Below are 18,259 nucleotides of genomic sequence, written 5' to 3'. Positions count from 1 at the left end.
TGTTACAATCTAAATGCGGATAGGTGTACGCCGTTCGGCAGCAACCTAGTTGATGCGATCTGATTGTGATGATTCACCATTGTAGCGAAATTACAGCGCTTTGAGTCCTCTCAGATCTGGAGAAAGGCGCTTTATAAATCCAAAATTCATTTATTTATTTATTTATAGAGTTTCCGTTGATAACTCTCAACACAACACTACGCATCCTGTATACATCTTTTACCACATTTATTTTTTGTAACAATTAAAGACAGAATAACATTTCTTGTTATTCATTAAACCACGGTTGTTTGATGGAATGTAGAACTGTATTCATTATTAAGCAAAGTTGAACATTGATGGCGCTATTTATTTTAAATCTTGTTTGCATCTTTACAAGGAGCACACACTTGTATAATGGCATTAAAACATCATAACATTAACAATGAGTAACATATAGCAACGAAATTTTCAAACTACTTTTTATCGTGAAATGAAAGGAATAACTCAAAATTATTATTGGGTTAAATTAAATTCAAAAAAGTTTTGACACAAATATACATTTTATAGAATAAAAAGTACCACAAAAATGTGAGAAAAGTGATAAAGAAAAGAAAATCTAAGTTTAAAATAGCTAGAATTATATGTTTATATTAGTGTGATAGCTGTTGATATTGTAAAGGTCTAAAATTGAAAATTATGTTTTGTTTGAAATATTAATAAATGATCATATCAAACAGCCGTGAAACTACGCATATTGCTGGGATCGTGATTAATTTAAGCGATTGCAATAATTCATTGTATCAGATATATTTGTTACAGTTTTACAACATAATATCAGATGACTATTATACATAAGAAAACATTTATACAGAAAATATAAGTTCTCTTTTCCAAAACAATCCGTGAAAATTCTGATTTCTCAACCTCAAGGGTTAAAAACAAAATTGTTCACTTGATTGTTGGAAGTAGCCTTCTTTACCTTTTTTTTTTAATTCTGTCTTATTTTGTTATATTCTCGCCATTCAAACACCAATGCTTATATTTTTTATCTGGCTTAATTGAGCAATTTGTTTAAACCTGGTTACATCAAATAATTTGCCTAAGTATAAGAGGTGACGGGTACCTTCTCCAGAATGATATCTAGGCCAACTAGCCAGGCCAACTAGTGGTCCACTTTGCTACTCACTTTCAAACAATCGCTTAAGACCTGCTGTTAACTTCAAACGATCACCGTAATTCAACTGAAGATCCGTCTTCATTTCGTTCTGGAAGACATCAGGTGATCGCTTGTATTGCTCGTACATTACTTTCAAATGATCCCCATCGCACTGGAAACCAAGTGATGACGACAAAGCCGACAAACCGATATCCTGTAGCCAGGATTGTACCTCTTCTGCAGACCACGTGGAAGCTTTGCCGGTAGAACTGCGCCGAATGGTTTCTTTGCCGACAGTCAGTGGAGCCATTGCGACCATTGGTTCAGTATGAGCAGACACGGGACCTAATCAAAAGAAGTGGAAAGTATGGACCAGTTTCAATGAGTCTTAAAACGAATAATATGATACGACGACTTAATGTCTCGGTACCAGACGGCTGTTATGGTGACGCAGGAGTGAAAACTGCCTGGTACTGAGTGTCTTCTATGACGTAGGAGTGGTGGAAACTAAGAGTAACTGAAAGATCAGGGGTTGAAACCCGCTACAACGCCAATATACAAGCTCCTTACCACTAACATCAACGTAAACATTATTGACTTTTTACTTCAATAATTAGAGCAACGTCAGCTTTTGAGGAAGTACAACGACTATTATGTTCGTATTCCTTCCAAATTTGGAAAAATGTCATTTAAGGCTTACCATCGACATCGTCTTCACCCACGGCTACTGCTTCTGCTGTTGCTGATGGTGTTGCTGTTGCCCGTCCACGATTACCAAGTTCCCTTAGGAGCCCCTCCATGTTTCGCGTCATCTCATCATCAGAACAGAACTTATAGTAAAGCTTTGTACCCAGCATGAATCCAAGCCACCCGTCTGGATCATAGTCGTTCTCCAGCAGCAACGGAATGACATCCTTCTTCTTTTTAGAGGCATATTTAGCTTCTGTGAATAATATAAACAGTTTTTACTCAGGGGAGAATTAAACAGAGGCCTACTGTAAACATACTTGTGCTCTCACCTTGGTCTGGGGCGGACATTTTAAAAATGAATTTAGGAGAGCAGCAACGGCATCACTTGCATTGCATTCCAGATGTTAAATCTACATCATATGCAAAATTTGAGGAAATTCGCACGAGTCCGTTTTATTTTAGGGCCATTTGCCTATTAATGGTCTTTACATGTAGCCCTATGGAGAGAGTGCCCGTTGAGGGCGCTATAATCCCCATTTTAGGAACACAAAATGTGATTTAAAAAAAACGGACTCGTGCGAATTTTCTAAAATTTTCAGAGTATGTAGTATGAACATGTAGAAATATGATCAAGTAGTTGCCCTATCTGCTCTCCTCCAAAAAAATAAAAAGTCCTATACCTCAATGATAATGAAACCTAGGTGCTCTCTGCATACTCCGACTATACACTACTCGTAATATGTTTCGTGTATTTCTTTCTCACTGAAGCGTTCCTTTTGTTTTTACCAGGGTAGGTGAATTGCAGAGTAAATTGGCACTCATCAAATTCCATTTAAGTTAAGTTCTTAAATTTTTTTTTTTTTTTATCATTTAAAAAGATGCCTATAGTTAGAGAAATGGTTCATCACATTCTAACAATCCTAACTTCCCTTCCCAGTATATGACATTGTGCAATATAAAATGGATGTTTACCTGATCTGCAGTTTGTGCTATCTTTGTATCTTTCCGTCATACACATGAGAATCACGTCTGACTTCTCTACAGCATCTGCCATTGCATCAATTATATCTCCTCCTGAAGATAAAAGGAAAGTAATTATTTCAAACAAGTTAGTAAGGCCAATGTGACGAATTGTACATGATTGTAAACTTCCCTTGTCGTATACATTTCCTCCAGCATATTTACAAAAAACATATTTGAGAAAAAAAGAGACATGTGTTCCTAGAATTTCCTTCATGATACCCACGGAGTAAACTTAACTGTCTTGCGCAAAACCGCCAACATTATATGGACTGCATAACTAACGATTTTGTTATACAATATAGAGTTCGTCAACTTAATCAAAGAATTCGTTTTCTGTCCAATACACATTTAGATTTTATCAACTGATTTTTCAAATTATGTAGAGCCAGTTGTCAAATAAACACAAATTTTGTCAGTTGACTAATCAACAATATTTTTTTTCAGCTGACTTAACAGATTTCGTCTAGGTGACTAATCGACATATTTAGTCCAGGTGACTAATCGATAGATTTAGTCTAGATTACTAATCAACAGACTTCGTCCAGGTGACTAATCGATAGATATAGTCTAGGCGACTAATCAAAAAAAAATCAGCGCAGCGCAGCTGCCTAATCAACAAAAAACTTTGTCAGTTGACTTATCGACATTTATGTCGTCAGCTGACTAATCGACAAAAAACGTACATGGAAAGATACACTTACGTTTGTTAGCATCTTTTGTTTTATTAGTAGGTCATGGAATATATCCAAACTTACGTATGTTGTGTACGTCCATCCATACTTTGTATCCAGCTTGAACCAAATTGTCTCTGATGGTGACAACACGATCTTGAGAATCCCATTGGTAACTTATCATCACGTGACCTGATAGACCACTTTGTGCCTGTGCCTTGACACTTTCTTGATAAGATGGAGGAGGGTCCTCATAATTAGGATGTTGAGCTGTTCGCTGGTTGTCCTGAATTTCCCACACAGCATACGAACTTGCTTCTCGAATTGGTTGGTTTTCAGATGTTGTCAAGGATCGCAAAGCTGCAAATTTAGTCGAAAATAAATGATGAATATATCATTGAAGACGCTCACATAATCAACAAATTAATAAATAAATAAATAAATGGTAACAATGCTATTTGACTCTACAATAATGATATTATTCTGTACGTTCAAGTATGATTCGGAAAGCATAATAATGATCAATTGGGTTGAAAGAAGTTATTCGTCTCGCTACGAGTTTTAAAGAATATTGTGCTTGTCAGACAAACCGCGCGACTCTCACCATGTTTAAAAACGTTTTCATTACCCCAATAACGTCATTCAATTTCAGATAAGTATTCATCGTATCATTTCCATAACTACAAAAATTTTAAGCATTTATAACATTTTAACGATATAGCGATGAATTCTAAACATCATAAAATAGCCATGTAATAATTATTTTGAGTCTTACACAACACAATGTGTAATGTGAAATCTTATTATGCTTACTTGGAAGGGATGCCTGGACTTCACTTGTGCGTTTGATGCTATCTAGGAACGATAGAATCCACAATGCTTGAGTAGCAACAATGTGTTCTTCTTCAGAAAAATCAGATTGCAGCATCCTGATGATAGCTTTTAGCCCTCCGTGCTTAGCAATTTCGGCTTTGTTTGCGTCGTTGATTGCCAAATGATTTAGACCGTCGAGAAGTTCTGAAGCCGAAGATGCTACTGATTTCTCACCGGCAATGTGCGTTGCAGTATGAGTTTTACTGTCAACAGCTTCTGTTAGTAATTTGGTTAACATGCTAACACAACCTTCTGATTTCTCCAGCTTTTCACCCTCTTCTTCATCGACGATATAGGAGAGAAGCAGCAGCTTCAGCACATCAGATGAGTCACGTTTCTTCAAATTGCTCAATACCTCAACAGCATTAGCCTTACGGTACCCTTTGCGATTTTCTGGACAAAGTCGAATGCCGTTAAGAAGAACTGCAGTGGAACACAGAAATACGTCATTTTCGTCTGTATCTTTTCCAAGATTGTCAAGCGTACTCATAAGTTGCAAAAGGCAGTCAGGGCCCTTTGATTTCCCAAATTCCTGACAAAGAAGTGGACATTCGTCGGATAAATTACAAAATGTATAGAGTGATACACACAGAACTTCGATAGCTAATGGGTTGTCTTCACTTTGCAAGTTCCAACGTAACGACATTACTATCTTCACAAAAAGCTCAGCAAATCTTTTCTGTGTAAGGTATTCTGCAACTTGACGAGTACTGGGTCTACAAATCGCCTGGTATTCGTCATGGGGAAGGGTGGACCCTGTTGGTATGCCACTAAGCTCTCTCGGCAAATCTTCAATGCATATTATCGCATTATAAGCTTCCTCCGTGCAGAAATCGTCGATGCCGTTAAAGTACTGGAGCGAATCATCTATTCTTTTCTTGGCCTCTTTCATGGATATTTTCCTCATCTTTTTCCGCAGCTCTCCGAAAAGCGCGGGAATTTTCTTCAAGAATGCGGGACGTCCGTGAATTTTAGACATTTTCTGTTGAAGCAAGACAAAAAAATACCACAACTTATTAAGCAATTCGTCGGTGTATTACATAGTGACGTATGTTGATTTTTGTCATTTTTTTGAAAATTGGCCAATGTATTTTAAATAGTGAGTAGTATAATATTACCAAGATTTGAAGCTCAAGTTTGTATAATTAATTTGTTAATTAATTATGCAAATGACGGATGTTGATATATTACATTACCCGACGTTTTACATAGTGGCGTATCTAAACATCCGTCACTATGTAAAACGCCGTTTACTTGGAAAAACAACTAAATTGTATGGTGTATCTGTCACATCCGTCACTATGTAAAAACATTATTTTTCAATTTGATCGTACGTAATTCAATATTGTTCATTGAAACCAACATGATTTCTTGACGGATGTTGATAACTGGGTATAAACCAAAAACTTTTACGTAGAGCAGATATTCAATGGATCATTATTTTAGTAAAATATCACCTTTAAGAAATTTTTAATGGTTCGAGTTGATTCGACAATTATTTAGAGACATTATTTCAAAGCTTTACAATATAAAAGGGATGATTAAGTGATAAAAAATTAAAATATGATCCTTTTTAATGAGTAGGTTATTGAAAGATGATCAAAATATGTTCAGACGCGTTTAGAGGCGGCTCCAAATTTACAGATAATACAGTGTAAATTCAGGAGTAAGATCAGGAGTAAATACTCAAGTACAATATGCCATGTATGTCGTGGGCACTCGTGACGAGTCGGTTTTATAATGAAAAAAGCGTTTAATAATAAGCGTAAAGAACCGACGGATGCTTCGAAGTCCTTCCTTGATCCGACTTTTATGCGCAAGACATAGTGACGGATGTGTGACGGATGTCCATAGATCAACACGAGAGACCAGATTAGCGTGCGCGATATTGGCGCAAGACATAGTGACGGATGTGTGACGGATGTTAGGGTGCAACGTTTTCACGTTTTTACATACTGACGTATAACTTTGTAATCATTTTACTGATTTAATAGCGAATAATTCTTCATGTGATAGATGTTTCAAGATACTTTAGATACTAGTTTTTTTTAAATACAGCAACTTTTGGAGGATTTTACTTGACAGTGTTCTGCTATGGTTGATCACAAATCGGCGTACTCTTTTTTTTCTGGCGAAGTTTAACATCCGTCACTATGTAATACACCCGACGAATTGTCAATGCTTGATTGGCTTACTTTTTGCTATCCACCCAGCAAACACAAAAACGTTTTAAAAACGTTTTAAGTAAGTTATATTTTGGCTTTTGGTTTAGGTAAAAACGTTTTAATAACATGTCGGGTTATATAAAGGCCATGATAACGTTTTAAAACGTTTTGTATGAAAACACACTACAACAATATTTTTAAATATTTTCAAAAATGTTATTGTAAACTATTTTTGCAAACATTTTTGCCAAATATTTTGTCAATATTTAAGTAACATTATGTTAAAATATTTAAACCCAGCAAACACAGAAATGTTCTTAAAATGTTTTATTCAAAACATTTTAATAACATTTAAATGTCGGGTTATATAAAGGTCATGAAAACGTTTTTAAAACGTTATTGAAAATATTCTGGGCAAACATTTTTCGCAAAATATTTTTTCAACCCCAAAATAACATTCTGTTTAGAATGTTTTGTATCAAGTTTTCAAGAATGTTTTTGGAATGTTTTTAAAATGTTTTTATACCCTTTATATAACCCGACATTTAAACGTTTTCTGTAAATCATTTTTGTTTCCTGAGCAGTAGATTATCAAAAAATGTTTTTTACGGTTATGGAAACGTTTTATACTCTTAATATACCCTTTATATAACCCGACATTTAAACGTTTTCTGACAACCTTTTATAACCTTTTGCGAATCATGTTGAAAACGTTTTGTGTTTGCTGGGCAGGCCTTAGTTTCTTGAGCTACGATATTGTTGAAGGCGTATTTCATACAATCCATATAAATTAACTAAATATTACAAACATAACAAATGACATATTTTAAAAATCTGCATTGAAGGTGTTGTGCTCGAATTCCCCATTTTTCACTGTTGAAGCATGTAATTTTACTGTTACAAATGCTTAACCCGCAGTCCAGCTATGCTGTAGAATATACAAATCCGATCAAAGAAAATTAGGACGGCGGATACCAAATATATTGTTTGGTAGCGATTTTTTCCGCAGCGTCGGTCGCAGCGGTTAAAATGCATTGATGCCAGCGTCTTCCACTGCAGAACAAATCCCTACACAAATCCAAATTGATGACAGAGAACCGACGCTGAGAACTGAAAATCGCTGCGTAGAACTAAGAACGCATCGTTTGTCGCAGCGGAAAAACTCCTGACACACAGTGTCATCGCCCCGATATCTTCATGGTAGAAATCGCCATGGTAGGTTGAATCCACAGAGATAATATGAGACGCAGTAGCCAAGTGACCTGACTAAGGCTACTGACAATAGCCGGGGTAATTGATTTCTCGCTGTGTGAGTAAGCTTGTATACGACATTGCGGTCAATGGTCATACTGCCTCCACTGGAGTAGTGAGTGCAGGATAGCCTGCGCGCTGTAGTCCATACAGGACCAACGCAATACAAACTTAGAATTTTGGTCAGATTTTGAGTTCAAGACGCATGGCCTTCTCTCAAGACGCAAACTAACGACTATCATATCTGTTCAACACGTATTTTTAAGTGTATGAGATCAGATCTGGTTTCTTGAGACGAAATCATTTACGGGAGATATACATCATTTTCCACCCCGGTATCCGAAGATTTTCGTCTGATATCAAAATCGTGCATAGCAAGTCACGTGTATCGATCCCGGCTATTTATTTTAGTATCTCTGCTGCACCAAGTAATAAGCGATGTCGGTGTGCGACACTGGTCTAAAACTGTTAATTTTGTTTTAATTGACTTTTCACAACATTGTCCAGATTTAGCTTGATCGGTTTACAAAATGACAAGTAATTATGTTATTTTATTTTAAAGCATCCCAAGTTTAGAATAATGAGAGACAGAATGATCAGGCTGAATGATATGACGTTAGAATTTTGATCATTATAACAAGTATAGCTCACGTTGCATGAGTGTGCCCAATTTCGATTTTAGTGACTAGAACTTTCGTTTTCTCTTCAAGTTATCTACATTTTACTGTTGTTAGTTAGTTCTCAATGTTCAATAGTCAAGTGATAAATACATCGGTCTACTGCGCACACCCAAAGTTTTAGATATGCGTTTATTTCATGATTATAATGGAGCATTGAAACTCGAAAGAAAACTTATACATGTAATCATAATCTAAGTAATGTCTCAACTCGCTGAAATTAGCCCCGAAAATTTTTGTTCGCTTGCCCTCCACCGACCGACTCAAAATTGACCAAACTCAGGGTCGGCCTTTTTTATTTTTTTTTTAGATTTCGATGGTTTTTGTTACTTTTCTGTGTGTTAATTTCATTTCAAAGCTAAATTTGACCAACAGTATTTTGTTAAGAAGAAAATCATTACATTAACTGTAAACTCATAACATTTTATAATACTAGTTCACCCGTTGCTGTGAGAGTAACTGATGGCAATGCTATTTGACTCCTGATGACCCTTTTGACTTTTTGACACGTTCTCCTCATATCGAGGATTCTTTCTACCACTTTTAAGCCCAGTTGGGCATGACCCCATATGACCTTTGCCCTCGAGTGACCTCGGTTTGATTTTGTTCATGCTCCCGTGATATGGAGAATTACTTTCACCAAGTTTTACCCGAAATCAGGCGAAGTTTAAAATGCAGCCCTGGATGACCTTTGACCTCGGATGCCCTCGATTATATTTTTACGTGTTCCACTCATATCAAGGATTCCACCCACCAAGTTTGAGCCCGATCGGACAAAGTTTGAAATTTGAACCCTCCGTGATGACCTTTGACCTCAGTTGACGTCGATTTTATTTCGCGCATATATTCCCCTGGTATCAAGGATTCCACCCACCAAGTTTGAGCCCGATCAGACAAAGTTTGAAATTTGAACCCTCCGTGATGACCTTTGACCTTGGTTGACCTCGGATTTTATTTCGCGTATATATTCCCCTGGTATCAAGGATTCCACCCACCAAGTTTGAGCCCGATCGGACGAAGTTTGAAATTTGAACCCTCCGTAATGACCTTTGACCTCGGTTGACCTCGGATTTTATTTCGCGCATATATTCCCCTGGTATCAAGGATTCCACCCACCAAGTTTAGGCCCGATCGGACAAAGTTTGAGCTTTTGACCTTTGACCTTGACCTCCGGTGACCTTCAAAACCACCCGGTCAACATGCTTTTCCCGATACCTATCCATATCCGAAATATCGGATTGATGCGTCGCAGCGCGGCGAAACGCATAGCCGGACAGACAGACAGACACACGGACACACACACTTCGCTGGTTATTTTAGTATAGTAGATATTATAACTGTCCATTCCTGCTGTGTTGATATGCGATTTCAGCTATGTTAACGCTAGCGTCATAATGTATCTTAGGCCGGCAACACCGTGTTTACATTGCTGTGATAATAATACGTGACGAGAGTCAATACCGATAGTTTTGGTTCGGTTATTTAAAGTGGTTATAAATCCCTTATTAACCCCTTTCTCAAGCCCAAGGAAATAACACATGATGTCCAGAAGTGGGAATGCAGAAGAATTCTGAAAAATCGACGGGTGAAGAGTACAGAACGTACGCAAAGTGTGAGCACTGCCCGGGGAGCACTGTAGCTAAAAATAGACTAAAAACTTTCAAGTGTCAACATTTACGCCGCTCGGAAAGTGCACCCAATCCACGCCAAAATTTCCAATTTTATCCAGAGGGCGCTGTTTATATACCAGCTAGTACCGGACACGATTGAAAACAAAAATCAAAATGAACTCGTTTCACGCACCAGTAATGAACTGGGACAGTCCAGACCTCCCAAAAGAATTTAAGAGATTCAAGCAGCACTGTCTTTTCACATTTAAAGGCCCACTGGCAGATAAACTAGAGCTACGTCAAGTCAATTATTTGATGACATACATGGGTGATAAAGGCAGAGAGGTCTATAGCACATTTGAATGGAAGCCAGCAGTTCCAGCAGATGAAGAAAATAACATTGCAGCCCAACCTGCTGAGGATGCCACACTTGTTGGAGTGTTTGGTAAATTTGAAGCATATGTTGCACCAAAGAAAAATGAAATCAGAGCAACGGTAGCATTCAATAACAGATATCAACAATCAACAGAGAAATTTGACAATTTCGTAACAGACTTAAAAATTCTTGTCAAAGCATACGGGTACCAGGAAGAAGACCGAATGATCCGGGACGCCATAGTATTACGCGTTAGGGAAACGGTGGTCAGAGAAAAATGCCTGGACAAAGGAGATGAGCTGACACTAGCTATTAAAAGCAATTCAGATTGGTCAAAACCAGGAAAAAGCCAAAGAAAGCATGAAAGCAATGTCTCAAAAGGCTGAAACAAATCTCCACGCAATCAAGAAGACACAGAGAAGTCACAACCACGGTGCAAAGCCGAAGAATGGACCCGACAGAGGTTCAGACAAGAAGAAACAGATGTCGGACAAGACATTCCAGTGCAAGAAGTGCGGCAGAAAGCATAAACCAAGGTCATGTCCTGCATGGGGAACAACGTGTAAATCCTGTGGACAGAAAAACCACTGGCTGACTCATTGCCCTTCGGCGAAGAAAGTCGACCAAATCGGCACAGCTGAAAGCACATATGAGCCTGAAGAGTTCTTCGTAGATGCGTTAGTCACTGAAGACGACGATGAAGAAGAGTGGATTTTACCAATGAAGATCAACAATATCACAGTACCGTTCAAACTGGATACTGGGGCTGGATGCAATGTTCTTCCAATAGGTGAATATAAAAGACTAAAACCCAGACCAGAAATGAAGAGGACTGAGGTGAAGGTTAAAGGGATTACTGGAGCACGAATACCCATAATAGGTGTTTTGGCCGCCGAGTGTTAATATATATTTATTTTGGAAGGTTCGTGTTTGTTTTAAATTTTGGGGCGTTTTTCCAAAATTTGATATTTTTGGTGATATTTCAAAAAAGCGACATGCCAAAGACAAATCTTTTTGCACATACTTTGTTATTGCTAATACAACTCTTTTCTGCATACCTACGTTACAATTCGTTTTGGTGATTTAGTAATATTATACATTTTGTGACTGCATTTTGGCGTTTTCGATGCGATTTTAGGCTTACCGTGATTTAACGTTGATATCTGGTCTTGCTCCTTTTATAATTTAACTTTGATCGTCGGCTTTTGTAAATAACAGAATGTAGTTGGTGGTTTTTTTCATGATATATTTAGTTTGTATTTGCATGTAACAACCCAAAACCGACCTCTGATTTCAGGGTTGAAGGCTGTTTTCGGAATACCCGTGGACTCAAACAAGTGCACGAGTGGCGACTATGGTTTTATACTTCCCGCATTGATGATTGCGTCTACGCCTAATATACTTATTTTTATATGTTGACTGTAGCTGGTATATACACTGGTATACAAAGAATTGGTTACATGTCAATGACCATTAACTTCAGGGATAGACCCTTAGATTATTTATGCGCCTTTCTATCATGCAGTATCTTTACCCGCAGACATGTGCCCGTGTCATGTGCCAATATTGCGTAACGTTAAAGGTTTAAAATACATTTCTTTGACTTCGAAGAAACTGTGTGATTCTATGGCCTAGCGGTCTAAGGCGTTGTGGTTTCTAAGTTGCTGTTCTGGACGTCGCTTGTTCGAAACCGTGCGTCTGTCACTTTTCTGATGCTGCTTTATTTTTCCAACATTAGGACCTAGAAAAACTAATTTATAATTTCTTTTTGTATTATTTATTTATTTATTTATTTATTTATTTATTTATTTATTTATTTATTTATTTAATTTATTTAATGACGTTTTGGGGCTCGAGAGAACGGACACATTTATTTATTTATTTATTTATTTATTTATCTATTTCTCGATTGATTATTTGATGATTGAGTGAGCAGATTTATCGATTGCTACTTTAGTTGTGGGATTTTTATTTGATTTTGAATGACATCGTACATTAGTATTGATTTTTTCCGTTAAGCATTATCAAGAATTAATATCACAGGTTTTAGTGCAGATAAAAAGTTGGCTAAGAGATACTATCCCTTGATTCAGAACCGGAAGGTGACGGGTTCGATTCCCACCTATGCCTATTTTTTTAAAGACTTGGACAATTTCTGCAGTAAGTTTATTTGGCGCGCGATCTCAGTTATTCATTTTCTGATGGCTGTGCCTCTTACAGACACCCTCCCTCTGGAATCCAAACCACGGTTGGCTCTGTTATACCTCCCTTAAGTTACCTGCAAGTAAATGCTCAATATTCAACGTACGATAGTGAACTAACAAATCTATCGGTCTATTGCGCACACCCAAAGTTTTAGATATGCGACCAAATGTTTTTTCAATATCAGGATTACAATGAGTGTTGAAACTCGACAGAAAACTTGTACATGTAATTATAATAAGTAATATCTCAACTTACCGAAATTCTCAGGAGTCAGTACCGATTTCAAAACTATAATGTTCTACCATGTACTACTGCCGAATGGTGTCTGTGCCAGTCTGTGTATTACTTGGGAAACGATTCACACAACAATAAGTTAAGAACTGTGCAACAGATATTCACGGGGGTGGTGGTCAGAATTACTCTCTAATGAAACCGTTGTAAATTTTGCTCCAAAACACATCCAAAACACAGTGCCTAAAATCTGAACAAAATGTGGACGCTTCAAATGTTGATTGAGCAGGTCATTGTGCATATTTCGTTCTTTAGCGTATAAATGGTATATATGGTATAGAATTATTATATAAAAGAACACTCATACCTATTATGCATATTAATCCCCCAATGGGTTATTTAATCCTTCTCTCGCTCTTCAATTTTTGACAAAAACAATCAGTCATCTGAATAATTCAAGCGACGCGCGATACGAGGGGAAGGGGAGAGCAATTAACACAAAATTAATAACTTGGAAAGACCCATGTGTTTGGACCACCGCGTATATCCGAAAGACCCCTAAATGTTACAAAAACAGGGCGCTAAAAGGCCCTTGATTTTGATATTTTCAGCTCCAAAAGACCACCCTATTGCCCACTCCTCTTATTTCTGTTTTGTTTAAGGCGCTTTTCAACTCAAAATCCAAGAACATGAAAAGACATTTTAATTTTGACAGTTCGAAGCTCCAAAAGACCCCGTTTTACCGATACAATTTGTCCCGGGATCCCTTCAGTGTCCAAATACCCACCATCTCCCGTTCCGCCGCGGGACCGGGGAGCATACTCGCCAGCGTAACAATTACACTGTTCAATAATATTGCTTTCGAGCCCCATCAAATATTTTTGCTCAGTTCCTAAATCATGTAAATACAAAAATCAGATATGGTTGGATGCATTTAGTAATCATGACCTTTATTCGGTTGCGCAGAATGACATTTATTCTCTCTGTCTTGTTAACCGTCACATGATTGTATGGAACAAAATGTACGCTTCAATAAAATACACTGTACATGTCTCCTACCAACGCCAATACTATGTTTTAATATGTATAACTATTTTATACGCCATAATCTGAACTACAAATGATCATAAGCGAATACAGACGCTTCAGTATGATCCTTGTATCACATTGAATTTAGTATTGTCACTTACCCCACGCTGTAACACACATGGTCATAATCATTTTTTGACATTCTCAAAAGGAACACAATGTTTTAGTACGAATAGATTGGTAATTTTAATATAGGTTTTCTCAGTTAATTTAACACATTTTTAGTTATATTTAATTTCCCGTTAAGTTTGAATTCGTCCATAAAATTTGAAATTTTGAATTGTCTATTTGTAAACTTAAATTTCGTCTTTGGTCAACTATATTCATATTTTGATCAAACATAGTCATACAATGTTCATTTAATTTCGTCCAAATGTATTTAAATTTCGTCCAATGTAGGGGTTATCAACTTAATGTGTAAATATATTTCGTCTTTGATCAAATCTTTTCATATTCGGGTCATTTAATTTCGTCTTTAACATAAAGCATGTAGAAGTAGGCCTGCATATTTTCTTTTCCTTCTGTCTTTCTTTCTTTTATTCTTTATATCTATCTTTCCATTTTTATATATTCCATATTTTCTTTATGTTTTTTTTTTTTTTTCTCGTTATTTTTTCTTTTCTTTTCTTTTCTTTTCTTTTCTTTTCTTTTCGTTATTTCTTTCTTTTCTTTTCTTTTCTTTTCTTTTCTTTTCTTTTCTTTTTTGTTTTTGTTTTGTTTTTTGTTTTTGTTTTGTGTTTTGGGTTGTTTTTTGTTTGTTTGTTTTTGTTTTGTATTTTGTTTCTTTCTAATTTTTATATCATTATATATTTCAAACGTAGTTGTATGGCCCTCTTTGTCTCGCTGCCATATTATTGTGATAACTGTTATTTGGTCAGAATAAATTTAGACACGTCTGTTCGGAGTTATATCGGCAAAGTGAGAACTAGTGTTATTTCAATGCATTGGAATAGGAATTGAATTTGATTTGATTTAGGCCATTTTTCATTTCAATTCAGTGAAGTGAATCGAAATGGGTTTTTTTTTTCATTTGAATTCAATTAAATTCATTTCAATTCAATGTTTTTATTCTTTTTATTCTTTCATTTCAATTCAATGCATTGAATCGAAATGTATTTTTTGTTTATTTGAATTCAATTCATTGCATACAACATTAGGGCATTGCTATCTACTGAAGATAGCACATATTTGATTCTACCATTTCACCTGTATTGTCAGCTTATCAGTTACAATGAACTTTCTCCCTGGACTGCTTTTAGCCAAATGCCAGGTAAAATATATCAGTGATGGAAATAAGAATTGAATTTGAATATGAATTGAATTCAAATGCTGTGAATTGGAATTGAAATTGGTTAGCAGTAAATGTCTATATGCATTGAATTGGAATTGAGTCAAAATGATTTAAAGTAGAGAAGAATTGAATTGAAGTTGCATCAAAATGATTTTATACAATAAGAAAGAGACTCTGAATTGAATTGAAATTCATTTTCTGAATCGAAATAACACTAGTGAAAACTCAATACCAGTGGTTGAAATCTAAGATGTAATTAATAAAGGCCTACAATGCATTATGGAGGACGAATTGCTTTGATCAAAGCATGAAAATTAATGAACAAAGACGAATTATATTTGTGCAAGTACTGTCCATGCAGCAGGTGGGACGATTTCAATGCGCTCTAGGACGAAATCAAATGAACATTTTATGAATCTTTTTGATCAAAGTATGAATTTATTTGACCAAAGACGAAATTTAAGTTTACAAATAGACACTTCCAAATGTTATGGACGAATTCAAACTTAACGGGATATTAAATATAACGAAAAATGTGTTAAATTAACTGAGAAAACCTATATATAATAAGAAGAACATTTTTATACGACTGGATATTCATAAGTAGTGGTAGATAAGGTAATTATGGAGTTTAACTTCAATACTTCACCTTTTTAGCTCAAAATAAAAATATGATGCAGTCTAGGTAAAATGTTGTCATCGTTTAGTTGGCATTCATGTGATGTATCTAATGAAAAGTCTTGACCTTGGTGGGAAAAGTGCTATGTACATATTTATCTTATTTTATTATTTATTTTTTGCAAGAGCCTCAGGAGCCCATGGACAAGGAGCAGTGCCGGCCCTTTTAACATCTCCTTTTCAGCCCTATCTTTTTCTATTCCCCCTTATTTAATTTTCCCTTTTGCTCGGGGCTCCTGAACCCTCAGGGGACCTGGACTCCATCCACCATATTTAACCGCTTGCTACGCCCCTGGTAATATATCTTGGGTCTCCAGCCTTAGACAATACCAGAAGTCTTTGCGCATCCTTTTCTTGCGCACCCAGAACCAGGGAGGTAAATAAGGATAATTTACTGGGTGGGCAATTTAATTTATTTTTGCCCTCAAATGATGGAAAATAATTTACTGGGTGGGCAACGATAATTAATGGCATCTAGGCATTTGGATTATCGGCGGAAATATTACCTAATTTTGCGTACAATTTGGCATGATGTAAATAGTGAACATTACTCACCCCCTAAATGCATCTTCTGCCAATTATTAAACTATTAAATTATGCCAACTTTAAAGAAAAATTGTATACCATATTATATTTCACTTTGGGTATTTAGAAATCTTATACTAATTATCACTCACCATTACCCAGTTTGTTGTGGGCAAAATAATTTACTGGGTGGGCACTTTTGGGCAATGGGCAAGGTGAATTTACTGGGTGGGCAAAATAATTTACTGGGTGGGCAAATGCCCACCCAGTTAACATGTTATTTACCTCCCTGCCCAGAACCCGCACTATACATTGCCATTTCATCACACCGTTTATAATTTCTTGAAAGTAACTTTTACTCAAACCATTTACTGGCTTCAAAAACAATAAGACTGGAAAAAGAAAAGTTTGTAACTATGAAGGCGTTGTATAGGCACTTATCTTTCTTTAATGATTGGTAAGTTGGTTTTGTATCTCGCAGCGAAGGAATTATAAATAAATATGCCAACTTTAGTATCAAAGTAATTATAACTCGCACTACGATAGACGGAACTTGACTGGCGACAACAAATCTACGACTCATTCCTAGAACCCCACCATTTAAATACAAATAGCATGAATATATACATAGTTATTTTGGCTGCAGTTTTGTTTCCTGTTAATTTTACATATAATTTGAAAAAGAAGTCTCACCATTTATAATCTTCTCAATGTTCATTCAATCGCACCATATACTTCATAGCCTAACCGTAAGCTCTCTATATTCGATGCAACATGTTTGGCTTTTTTTACTTACTTGAAGTCTTAATAAACCTGGCATTATATAATATTAATAAGTGGTAGAAAAAGTGTAAACTCACCGTTAATTTTCAGTTGTTGTACAGACGGAAAATCGGAAATATAAACAGGCGGAAGTATTACTTGTGAAATACACTCAATAATACAATAAGGTCTGTGTCACAATTAAACAGGGGGGCTGCAAATGTTTAACAATATGCGTTTCCTCAGGCACATTTAATATCCTTTTCTCGAGTACCTGGCACCCGAATTAACCAAAGTTCAGATTTTGTGAGCCCACATATTTTGTTATTTTCCAAAATGTATTGTTGATAGCATTTAATAAGTGCTAAAGCGAGAAGCAAACCGATATACTGGTGTCAACCCATCAGCACTACATAATACTAGATAACTGCGGTTAATGCCTGGATTATCCTTAATGACAATTCTTAATAATAATAACAATAAAAATAAAATAAAACAGCCTGTATAAAAGATATAAGTTCAATCTAATTTTTTTTATAGCATACTGCAGTTACTGTCCGTTTTCCTATACACAATACACAGTGCTCTCACCATTGACGCGTGACCCCTACAAATGATGTATGTTGGGAGAATGGACACTTGCCTAGTTAACATCACTGTGTGAAAAATAACCAGCCAATATTTTATTTATTCTCCAAAACTTCTAGCAAATATATTTCTCTAACATGACCTAAAATTACAGCTAGGTTAGATGTTCAGAAATGGTCGTACTTTTGTAAAATATGAGGGCAAGGCATAGCTAGCCAACTCCCGTGTTATTTGAATGGAGATTTGACCGAAAATATTGGTATCGGACCGCTCACTTCTGAAGGATGCCACAAAAAACCGGTAAAAGCTACATTTAAATTATTCTAAATAGGTTCTAGAAAATAAAGTTTTGTAACATGTCCTAAATTTTTAGCTAATTTAGGTGTTTGGAGAGGGTCGTACTTTTGTGTTTTAGG

The 18,259-nt window shown here is 36.2% G+C and overlaps 1 protein-coding gene across 1 annotated transcript; it reads right to left on the bottom strand.

The window, feature by feature from the left end:
- Positions 1 to 514: 514 nt before the first annotated feature.
- LOC140141564 (uncharacterized) lies at positions 515 to 17,210 on the bottom strand. The gene is made up of 6 exons (XM_072163472.1): positions 17,187 to 17,210; positions 4,336 to 5,377; positions 3,607 to 3,882; positions 2,801 to 2,902; positions 1,839 to 2,081; positions 515 to 1,483 (listed from the first exon to the last, which is right to left on the bottom strand). The coding sequence occupies exons 1-6, from the start codon at positions 17,187 to 17,189 to the stop codon at positions 1,161 to 1,163; spliced, it is 1,989 nt and encodes a 662-aa protein (XP_072019573.1). The 5' UTR covers positions 17,190 to 17,210; the 3' UTR covers positions 515 to 1,160.
- Positions 17,211 to 18,259: the final 1,049 nt, after the last annotated feature.

Source organism: Amphiura filiformis, chromosome 19 (genome assembly GCF_039555335.1).
Source record: "Amphiura filiformis chromosome 19, Afil_fr2py, whole genome shotgun sequence".
NCBI classification, from domain to species: domain Eukaryota; kingdom Metazoa; phylum Echinodermata; class Ophiuroidea; order Amphilepidida; family Amphiuridae; genus Amphiura; species Amphiura filiformis.
Note: the sequence above shows the minus strand (reverse complement) of the source record. Positions and strands in the feature narration are given on the sequence as shown.

Bases quoted from the DNA above. Each gene is read 5' to 3' on its own strand.
- LOC140141564 (XM_072163472.1), bottom strand. The intron at 2,082-2,800 runs GTAAACATCCAT...TATTATTCACAG, and splicing joins TAGCACAAACTGCAGATCAG to AAGCTAAATATGCCTCTAAA. The intron at 1,484-1,838 runs GTAAGCCTTAAA...TCTTTTGATTAG, and splicing joins GGGTGAAGACGATGTCGATG to GTCCCGTGTCTGCTCATACT.